At 36.7% G+C, this 11,988-nt stretch overlaps 1 protein-coding gene across 1 annotated transcript; it reads left to right on the top strand.

The window, feature by feature from the left end:
- On the top strand, positions 1 to 395 carry LOC129242053 (cuticle protein 5.1-like). Its single transcript, XM_054878613.1, has 2 exons — positions 1 to 54; positions 171 to 395. The coding sequence occupies exons 1-2, from the start codon at positions 43 to 45 to the stop codon at positions 393 to 395; spliced, it is 237 nt and encodes a 78-aa protein (XP_054734588.1). The 5' UTR covers positions 1 to 42.
- The last annotated feature ends 11,593 nt before the right edge of the window (positions 396 to 11,988 follow it).

The following is an 11,988-nucleotide window of genomic DNA, read 5'->3' as shown; positions in this document are numbered from 1 at the left end:
CTCTACTACAGTAAAACAACAATCAACTACAAAATAATCAAAATGTTCAAATACGTAAGTGAATTTCCTGTTCGATAATCTGGAAATCCTTTCAAGTTCTTATATTTATGAATAATTCAATACAGTGATAACTGTGTTAATCCTTTATTAATTATTTCCTTCTGAAACAGTTCGCTCTCGTATTCGTGGCCCTCTTCGCCTTCGCTGCTGCCGAGCCTAAACCCGCAGTCGTCGCACCATTGGCCTACTCTGCTCCATTGGTTGCTTCGCCCTACGCCGCCGCCTACGCTTCTCCGTATGCTGCCTATGCTGCTGCTCCTTATGCCGCCTACGCATCACCTTACGCTGCTTACTCTGCTTACCCATACAGCGCTGCTTATTTGCTTCGCAAATAAATGAGTGACGTATATAAATATTTTTAACAGAGACTGAATGTGACTGCTCATTTGATTAGCGAGTTTTTCGTGAATGATAAAAAATAATAAATGAAAGATTTTAAACGAAAAAGATTTGTATTTTTGTTTATTTCGATATGAATTTAGACTTGTTAAAGAAATGTATTTCAACGCAAAAAGATGGGTTCACATACCAAGCAACTGTATATTATTATTCGCAATAATATCAATTGGAAAGTAGTTTTTAGTAAATATTATAATCAAACTATTATGTTTTTGACTTATGGAGATGTCGTATGGTGGGAGGCGGTACAGACACAATCCTACCTAAAGAATCTCATAAAAGTCCAACGATTAGCTTGTATAGGAACAACAAGTGCGCTCGAATCGACGCCTCAGGCATCCATTCATTGATATATGTATATGTTAAAAGGATAGCGACCAAATCTGCTTCCAGGATTGAAACAGCAGGCATGATAAAAGAAACACGTCAGTCATGCATCAGTCTTACTAAATGTGGAACACTTGCAAGACGCTTCAAAAACAGACTATATGGTTCCCAAGATAGATCTGAAAAGAGAGTATAAAATACGAATATCCGACAGGAAGGATTGGCACACCAGAGTCATATCAGATGATAGTGGTCACCATAATTATACTGACGACTCATAGATGGACAATGGCACTGGATCGGGAGATTACTGGAAACAATCATCTTTATATTTCTCATTTAGACTCCCACACTGGTGCAGCGTCTTCCAAGCTGAGATCTACGCTATAGACCAAGCAGCGAAAACAATAAGACTGATGGACTTACCTCCAGCAAATCTCACCATTTTTGTTGATAAAGAAGCAGGTATCAAGGCACTGGTCTCAATACGCATCAATTCAAGATGTGTTAAAGAATGCAGGAGGTCGCTCTGGAGTGGAGGGAAATGAAATAACGGATGAGTGTGCAAGAATAGGGTCGGAGCTGGACCTTCAGCGAGTGGTAGAGAATATAAGCATTTCTTTAAACGAGTTAGACACTGCGATTGACCTGAGCGTAATCGTGGAAACCAACATAATGTATCCTCTGATTACGAACTGCAGGGTTCCTAAAGCGCTCTGACCAAAACTAAATCTTCAAAGGACAACATGTCTAATTGGATTCAAAAGATCAACTGCCATCATCCTCACAAGTGTTATAACGGGTCGCTGCACTATAGGCACACTAGCCAGTAGAATGGGTGTACCTCACAGTGACTTCTGCAGGAGCTGGGGAGATGAAGAAGAAATTGAGTCGGTAAAACACCTCTTCTGTGAATGTCCTGCACTGCAGAGAAGCCGTGCCAAATATATTGGCGATTGATTCTTTGAGGACCTGGGAAATTACCTTTTTAAAAAGATCTAAGAAGTAGTGGAAGGAAATCAAATGCAGGTATCACAATGGGCCTTAGGGCCACCGAGTGTCTTGTCTTAAACACGCACCTGGCTAACGTTACCTAGTCTTATCATTAGGTAGGGTATACTCACGCTTCGACCAAAGAAAATGTATTCTAGTGGCCATTAATTAAAGTCACTCTAACCTTAGGTTATTTGGAAAATTTAGCTCTAGGAGGTCACCATGTTCAAAATTTCGAATAGTTAGTCGCTTTTCAGTCGTTCTATGTATACACTACTTGGTGCGTAGAAAATCACATGGAATGCTATTATTTACTTATTTGTCTTTGAATGGATACATTCTTACAGACTATGTTAAGCTAATTTACAATACTTTAGTAATTACTACGAAAAAACGAGAATTGAAAAACAAATTTAAATCTGCAGATGTCCTAGAAATCGAAGCATTCACCCCGTAATTGGTTCTCGATCAGCTAATTTTAAAGGTTGCGTATCGCCGGAGTTTCTTTAAGAATATTAAATTGAATATTACTTAAAAGGGAAGGACAATCAATAGTCCCAGAAATATTCATATCATTTGAGCGTAAATGAGCACGATATAATAGATCGTCTGCTATTAAGTGATTTTAAGTCAATCAATAAACATCGAGAGCGGTACGATGGGAAAGGTTCAGAAAAGTTTAAAGATTGGAGCGCAAAGCGAAGAAAAACTTTTTGAACTCTCTCAATCCGATTAAACGGTCTCCAAATAACAGTGGCAAAATACACTGTTTTGAGAGTGTTTGGGTTAGTAAATGCAGAACAATGCATGGACGGTGAAATTTAGCTTAGAGCCGAAAATAACGCCTAAGTCTTTAATTTCTTCAATGGCAATAATATACGAAGTATACAAAGTATTGGTTCATTTCGCATATTTTACGTGAAAGCATCTGCTGATATTTAGTGACAAAATAGCACCAGTTCCGGACATTGTGTAAGGAGGATTGCAAATTTTCAGAGTCACTAGCACTGTTAATCACCGCAAATATTGTAAGATCATGAGCATACAACCATGGTTCAGCAAATGAAAAGTAATATCGTTAATAAAGAGAATAAAAAGGAGGGGTCCTAGAATACCTCCCTGCGGGGCTCAAGAAATGCATGGGATGACGTATTATCAATGGCTACAACGCAGTGCCTATTGGACAAATATGATTTGATCCATGACAAAAACGTGGAGTATATACCCGTTGACGCAAGCTTCGACAAGAGTATACGGGGCGATACTTCGTCAAACACTTCACAGAAGTCTGTATAAATTGTATCAACTTGCAATTTATTCTGGAAGGCTGAAATGCAGTAGTCATTGAAAATAGATAAATTAGTGACAGTAGAGCGGCTTGCAATGAAACCATGCTGATTGGTAGATATTAGGCCTTTGACGGCAAAATATAACTTATCATTCACAGTTATCTCAAAAAGTTGTGAGACAGACGATAGCTTCGAAATCGGCCTGTAATTGCTAACATTGTTTTTGTTAATTTTCAGTTATCAACAAAGATACCGGAGGACAACGATTTATTAAAAATAGTTGTAAGAGACTCAGCAAGATACAATCAGCTCTTCAGCAGGATGGCCGTAAGGCCATCCGAGTCAGTTTTCGATGCGGGCTTGAGCTTCTTAATACGCTTCGACGACATCAGTAACAGATAGGCAAAATGATCCAAAATTAAGAGGCGAAAAACTATTAGACGGCAAACTAGAATCAAAGTCCAAGTCGGGTTCAAAATTAGAGCAAAAAATGTCAACAAATAAATTGGCAAATTCTATGGCAGAATTCGCATATTTACTATTATAAAAAATATTGCTTCGCATAGGCGAACAAGACTTTTTTGATTTGATAAATTGCTAAAGCCCTTCGAGCTCAAATTAATATTGTTTTAGAAATTCAGTATGTAATTTCTATACAAGAGCTTGTTCAAACGGTTAAATTCCTTTAAATGGCACTGAAATTTAGCGAAATGCACTAGGTCACCAGACCTTTTATACAGTTTGCAAAATTTGTTTTTTTTTTAGATGCCTAAGGTGTCTTACATACTTTCTTATGATAAATAAGAATGTGCTTTAATCAAAACTCAGAAACCTTAGTCTTAAAGAAATGAAAACAAGAGGTTACATCATTATCCCAGTCAATACTTAATAGAATTTTGTTAAAAATTGAAAAACGCATGAGTTGTAGTTGAATTTGATGTTAGGCTCATGGGATACCTCAGAAACTTCGTCAAATTCTAACTCAAGGGAAAGAGGAACATGATGTTTATCAACTAATGATATGGCAGCAGTACCTTCTGACATATGTGGTGTAGTTGATGTTATTGGATATAAACACTAAATATAGGATTATATTAAGGCTATTATAAAAATCATTAATTTGAGATAAATCTATGCTTAAAATCCTATCAATGACATGAATTTCGGCTGAAGAATTTACGTTAGAAGCCGTAAAAGTAGCCGAGTTTCTAAGTGGGGACCAACTTAGGCGACACAAATTAAAATCACCGAGGGCACAGAGATGACTGTCACCAGCGATGCTTGATGCTAATGACATAACATTGTCAGCATGTGTAAATTATAAACAATCCGGGCTATTCGGCGGAATGTATGTGTAAGATGCACGCACATAATCGGTTCCAGATGAGCCATAAATACGTACACAAAGCTGATCAAAGAGTATGTAGGAATCTGTAAATGTTACCAATGACGCCCGAAATTTTCTCCGAATAGCAATGAGAACACCACCTCTTCTAGAAGATCCAGATTTGACAGGATCACGGTCTTTACGGAAAACATCATACAAATTGAGGTCAAAAATTTCACAATGGGAAAAGTTTTCATTCAGCCAAGATTCAACGAATATAAAAATATCAAAGTCTAAGGAAGAACTTTTCATATACATTCAGATATATTCTGAAAATAAACTTTTAATCATTTATTACTAATGCTCGAGTTAGCTGCGGTAGTTACGGAACTGCAGCTGGAGTGACGTCTTTCTGAAAAAAAGTAAATGGCCGAATTTTTACATTCCAAGGCCATATATCCGCATTCGAAAGCTTGTCATAAAAATACTCAGATACGCCTAGCTTAAAGTTGATCTTCTTGAAATTCTTAACCGGGATATCCTTTTTGATTAGAATATATATTAATTAGCATGAAAGAAATTTGTAATCGCAGTGTTAGAGCATGACGATATGTGCAGCCACTTCATGTTAGGAACAACACTTAATTCATTATTTTATCTTTTGGTTTGAACCGATAACTAAAGGTTGGTTAGCCTTTTTTCTATAAGCTCTAGTTACGGTTTTCCATTCACGTGTACGATTAGAGAGATCATTCGAGACATCAGTCACGGCTAATTGAGCTGGCACTTCCAGTTGAATGTGAATTTTCTAGCCAACAGAGAAGTGGTGAATCGCAAGCGGCAATTTCCCAGCACTATAGATCTAGGCGGCCGCCGTAGCCGAATGGGTTGGTGCGTGACTACCATTCGGAATTCAGAGAGAGAACGTCGGTTCGAATCTCGTCGAAAGATCAAAAAATTAAGAAACAGTTGTCATAAAAAATATCTGCCGTTCGGAGTCGGCTTGAAACTGTGGGTCCCTCCATTTGTGGAACAACATCAAGACACACACCACAAATATGAGGAGGAGCTCGGCCAAACACCCAAAAAGGATGTACGCGCCAATTATATAATATATAGGTATATAGTTCTGAAAATAAGATGCCTTGTCAACCATGTAAGTCGTAACTACTCTTAGCCCCCGTTTCCACCAAAAGCAAACACCGTGTTTGCAGGAGTTGTGTTTATGAGAACTGTCAACTGTTTCCACCGAAATGTGTTTGCAAAGTGTATGGTCTTTGGTATGGTAAACAGATTTATGATACATTATTTTGCGGCGACAGCACAGCGCGATAGCCCAGCGGCTAGCAATGTGGGCTTCCGATCCGAAATCCTTGGTTCGAATCACAAGAAAATTTTTTTTTTTTTTTTTTTTATGCATTTATTTCATTTTGTTTTATGATATGTTTATGAGCAGATTTTTTTCATGGCAGAAATACACTCGGAGGTTTGCCATTGCCTGCCGAGGGGCGACCGCTATTAGAAAAATGTTTTCATTAATTTTGCTTTCACCGAGATTCGAACCAACGACCTCTCTGTGAATTCCGAATGGTGATCACGCACCAACCCACTCGGCTACGAATGCAATAAAAAATGAGGAAAATGAGCAACATTGCCACCACTTAATAATTAAATTAGACGCAAACCCAACAAAACACGCTTTAAATTAGACGCAAACCCACAAAACACGCTTTGAAAGTGAGTTTAGGTATGGAGTTGTGTTTTAATTTTGTATGGGATTTGACAGGAGTTTTGTTTCGTGTTTGCGCTAAGAACACGATAGCGGCAGAGAACACGCTAGCGGCTGCGGTGGAAACTTACTATTATGTAGTTATTACAATACAATTCATTCTATATATAAAACTCGTATTTTCGGTATTAATTCTTGTTTTATTTTTTCTTATAATTTCCGGGAAATTTCAAAACCAAATGTTCGTGCACTTTTTGTCAGCTGTACAGTTTGGCATGCATCTTTCATTTACTTGCGGAGCACATAGGCGGCGCTGTATGGGTAAGCGGAGTAAGCAGCGTAAGGTGAAGCGTAGGCGGCATAGGGAGCAGCAACATATGGGGAAGCGTAGGTGGCGGCGTATGGCGAAGCAACCAATGGAGCAGAGTAAGCCAATGGTGCGACAACAGCGGGTTTGGGTTCGGCAGCAGCGAAGGCGAAGAGGGCCACGACTACGAGAGCGAACTGTTTGAGAAGGGAATTAACAAACAATTAATAAAGGATTATTACACTTATCATTATATACAACTAGTCGCACGTATGTACATACATATATAAAATTTAACGGATTTCAAAATTATCGAGTGTGCACTTCACTTACATATTTGAACATTTTTCCTGTTTTGTTGTTGATTGTTGTTTTACTGTAGTAGAGTAAAATTGAACTGGTGACAAATTCGTTTAACGCTTGAGTTTAAATACAATTTTTGGGTAATGGATGGGGTGGGCAAGTAGACAAAATTACTTGTCAGTAATGTGCCAGAAGCGCACACAGCTAATGTGTGGGTTGGGAAATATTAGCATAAATTGCAAAAACGTAGTGCAATTGGAATAGCTGAAATATATAAAGCTACATGGAGATATTCATTTGCTATGCGTCGAATTAACTACTATCAATGAACATTATAGGTCAATAAACTATTAATATACTAGTATATATAATCTGTAAGTAGCCATTGTGACATAATCTCCTTGTATGGATTTGGGATTTCGTGCAATAGCTTTTGTGGAATTAAAATTAATTTATGGAAATGGATTAGATAGGTCAAAGTTATTTCACAATTTCCAGTTTGCGCCGAAATCTAATAATTTTCTAAGGATGAGGATGAAGGTTGTGATTCCATTGCGCGGCATAGGCCAAGAGTGAAAGGTCTAACGTCTTCAGTTATGATATATGCATGTATATATGTGTAAAGCCGATAGAAATATTATGCGATCACCTGATATTAAATTCAAGTCTTACGTCATTAACAGAAGTGCCACTACAAATTTTTAATTTTCCCTGCATTGTAATCAAACAAAAGTACATTTTGATGTCGTTGAACATGCCACGAGTTTTACAATGTGGCTAAAGCAGTAACTCTCAGTCCCATCGTTATTTTCACTCACGTGTGATGGCATGAATGGTTTCAGAAACTCGTCTAAAGGCGTTAGGGGTAGTCAGAGGTCCGAAAAAATTATGATTTCCAATAATTTTGTTTGCTAGTTAATTGCTTTATTTTACAAAAAAAAAGCATAGCATTAATACATCATGCTTCGACTTAACTTAAGCAAAATTTCAAAAAAAATTTAATAATTGTACAAGTTATCGCTCTTTGTGTGAAGCCCTTTTCTTCATCTAAAATCAATCTGACAAGAGAAATTAGTTTTATTAATAGATTGAAGCTTGATTGAAGCTTTTTTTCAAAATTAATAATATGTCGGCCTCAAGAAATATTTTTCAGATTTTCGAGAAAAACATCGACAATTAATTGTTTCAAGAAAATTTGGAAAAAAAATCCTTCGATCAGACACGAGTTTTTTATGTTTTTCGAAAGCAGTATCAATTTTATTGAAATCTACCCAGCAGTTTTTAAGTTACACTGATTACCAGTTCAAAACATATAGTTTTGAGAAAAACGCATTTAAAGTTTTGCTATCGCGCGAGGAGGGTCCGAGCGCCATTTGTTAATTGTTGAATAACTCGAAAATTATTTGTCAGATTGAAATCAAATTTTCACACAATGTTTTTAAGATAGTATACTTTAATAAAACGCAAAAAAAAATCAAGTTTTTGAAAATTCTGACTACCCCTAACCCTTGAATAAAAATTTTAACAAAACGTAGGCATGCAGAATCATAGACAAATGCTTGAGCTGAAGTTGTGAGGAATGGAATCTTCAATGTTGACTTAAAGTATGCATTTTTGCAAGCAGTTAAAAATAGACGAGTGATCAAAATGATAAGTAGGTATACTTTAAAAAAATCGTGTACAGACCTATTAATGTTAGTTTTTCGCCGTAATCATAAATATCTGATTGTTGATTTGCTACGTTGTCGTATAAAATACCATTACAATTATGAACAAATTACTAATTTCTCGTCACTGCTTATGTTGTTATCCTTTGCTTAGTTTCTGCACTTTCGAAATGAACAAATATAAGTAAGTATCGGCTGCTTATGGCTATGACACCAACAATAGATGGCAGTAAATATCGTTATGGTTAAGAAACGGTTGAGGTTATGGTCTCATGTTATATATATATATATATATATATATTTATATATGTAACTTTGCAAAGGCAAATCATTTTAAAGGCTCTTTTATTGTTATATTATCATTATGGGTTAAAAGCAGCTTAGTCGCTGACAAACATTCAAAGTTCAGCAACTACGATCCTCGATGTGAATCTATATTGTGATTGTACCTAGTTTTCAGCTAAAAGCTTACAAAACCTGTAGTACGTAAAACCAGAATGGAGAAAGTACTGAAGTATTCCGATAAATATAGAAAGTAATTGATTATCTTATCTACAGAATTCCAGTTCGTCGAATATGTTTTAACCCCCGACAAGTCTTTGTCAGCAAAGAATTGAAATTTTTGAAAATTTGCATGCTCTACACTTTTGTAATTCGAGACTCAAACGCCTAGACAAGTGGAAAACGACGCGGATTTGTGTAGTCCGCGTGTTCATCAAAATTATTATTAAATAATATTTAAATACAATATAGATTCAGTGAAAGTGAAGTTAAAATTTGTAAATTAATTTCCAGTTAATATAGAACAGGTATGTATTGATACATTTTTATAAATATACTATGTCAAATTTAGTATATATACGAAGAAATTAATTATCAGTATATTGTGATTATGAAAGATCTATCTTACACAGTTCACTTGTACTGTTGAGGAAAAACTGCTGTGCTTTACTGAACCCGATTTGACATCACTAATTTGAGTATTTGTAAGTATAATTAGTACAGTCAACATCAAACGCAGCTAAAGCAGAAGATGTCGGTGATATTTTTATTTCTGTGTGCCGTGCGATAAATGGACAAAACATAGTAATTGTGGGTGTCTACATAGCTCCGAATTCACATATAAACGACATTATCGCTTTTTTACATGGTTTGTTATTTAGATACACTCGTGATGGTGGTAAACTTCTTCCTAAACGCGACGATCTCAAACCTATCATATTAACTGGAGATTTCAAAGTAAATTTTGCATCAGACACTTCCATGAAATTAATGGAAATTTTAAAACATCAACTGAATTTACAAATGAGTAATGTCCGCTATATTTCAACAACAAAATCAGGAAGAACGATAGATGTCGTATTTTCTCACTATATCGACACAAGCGACAAGAACATATACATATATCCTATTTCAGTTACCACAAACCGATTGTATCCACTGCTGCTAAAATGTACAGGCTCTTGAAGCACCGACTAATGTACAAATTTCAGAAATAAATGAATAACGGCGGTTAACGGACTGGTTAAGTTGGAGACTATAGGCTGTAATATTATGAAAGGAATTCAGAAAGTGTGGCCAATACAAGACCGTTAACCGGCTCTCAGTGAATTTGAAAGAATCAGCTGATTGACTGACTTCACTGGAGTTATGACAGCGTTTTATTTTTACGAAAAACTGAGATTGTGTTGGTAATATACGATAAAAATTAGGACAGTTCTCACTCAAGTTACCGTCTGAACAACGATTGATTGAAGGAGTGTATGTGAATATGGCTAGCAAATCACCTCCGTGTTGTGGTAGCCGAGGTTTGCTCACTGCTTGCTTTTTCACCATGACATGGCAACCAAAGTTGCTAGCACAATTTTGTTTTTCACCATAGTAATTTTGGATAGCAGATTATCATGGAAGCACAATATATTGGAGAGGAAGAAAAAGGCCAGTAACGCACTATATGCACGTAAAAGAATCCTCGGAGTTACATGGGATATATCTCCTTCAATAACGTATTGGTGCTACTCAGCTCTTGTAAAGTCAATATTACTCTATAGTGCTCTAGTTTGGTGGACTGCATTGCGAAAAATTACACACAAAACACCTATGGAAAGTATTCAACGTCTTGGTGCACTCTGCACAGCAGGGGCAGTTTAAACTACTCCTACGGCAACACTTGAAATAATACTCAACCTACCACCGATTGACATTGCGGTAGAAGATCTAGCAGCTAGTTCTTCCGTAAGACTGAACGCAACGGGTGAATTTACCTGTAAAATATTCGATCATAGCTCAATAGGTATGAGTTATGGAACCAATATGGACTATACGACTCCGAAATACAATTGCGTGAAGAGATTCCGAACAACAATAGAAAAAGAGGGGTGGAAAAGAGGTATGAAACTTAGCCCCAATACGCTTGACATATTAACCGTCGGCTCGAAAATTATGGACGGAGTAGGTGGCATTTATTGCGCAGAGCTGAACATCAGGCGGGCAATTAAGGACCCTGACCATTACAGTATTTTCCAAGCAGAAGTCTTTGCGATAGGAAAGACTGCAGAAATGGCTCTATCAAGGACATCAAGCAACTCCAACATAAATACATACATTGGCAGTCAGGCGGCAATAAAGGTAATAAACTCATATGAAATTTCATCTAAAAACGTTCTTAAGACCGGGAAAGCCATAGAAAGACTAGCCGCAGACAGACGGTTACACATCTATTGGATACCTGGGCATAAGGGCGTTGGAGGAAACGAAATTGTAGATGAGATTAGAGCTTCAGAGCTTACTTAGATTCGCAAAAGACGCAGGCATATTACAAGAAGTATACTACAAGGAAACGTAAGGGTCAAGCTCCATCTGGTACCACTAAGGACCAATAAGTCTATGTGATGGCTTTCAGCCAGCCAGGCCAACCTAGCCTAATCTACCGAGAGCTTGCCCCAACAGAAGGATTAAAAAGTTAATTGAACGAGATTATAAAATATAGATTTCCTTCCAATTATTGAACTGAATATATGTATAAGCAATGTTTCACAAAATTAAGCAATTCACCTCAGACTGGTGTGATTCACTCTCATACGTCGTTTGATAAATTCATTTCCTTTCAAAAAACTAAATTATTATTCCCAGCACGTTTGCAATTTGAGGATTTATACGATACATTCGAAGCAAACACTAAAACAACATTTCATAAATGAATATTTAAGATACAAACGTATGCCAAAATATGCACGTAAATATATTTGAATATCTGCATCCAACTCGGAAATAGATGTTCGCACGTGAGGCTACTCAACGGCAATACTAATTCGGAAGCTCGAACTATTTATGCTGCCTGACCTTTCACAACTCAACAGCTGTGCATGTTAGTATGTATAGTATGTATGTAAATTTGTGCAAACATAAGTAGATATGTATACATATGCGCGCATATGGGTGTCGTCTGTGTGAGTAAATTTATAAACCAATTTGTTTTTGGCCGTCATAATTGAGTTATTGCATGATTAGAGAGTTGAAGAACAATAACACAGAATCTTCAGAATGATTTTAAATACACAAAAATGTTACAAAGGGATGACTGGATT

Source organism: Anastrepha obliqua, chromosome 3 (assembly GCF_027943255.1).
Source record: "Anastrepha obliqua isolate idAnaObli1 chromosome 3, idAnaObli1_1.0, whole genome shotgun sequence".
Classification (NCBI taxonomy): Eukaryota; Metazoa; Arthropoda; class Insecta; order Diptera; family Tephritidae; genus Anastrepha; species Anastrepha obliqua.
Note: the sequence above shows the minus strand (reverse complement) of the source record. Positions and strands in the feature narration are given on the sequence as shown.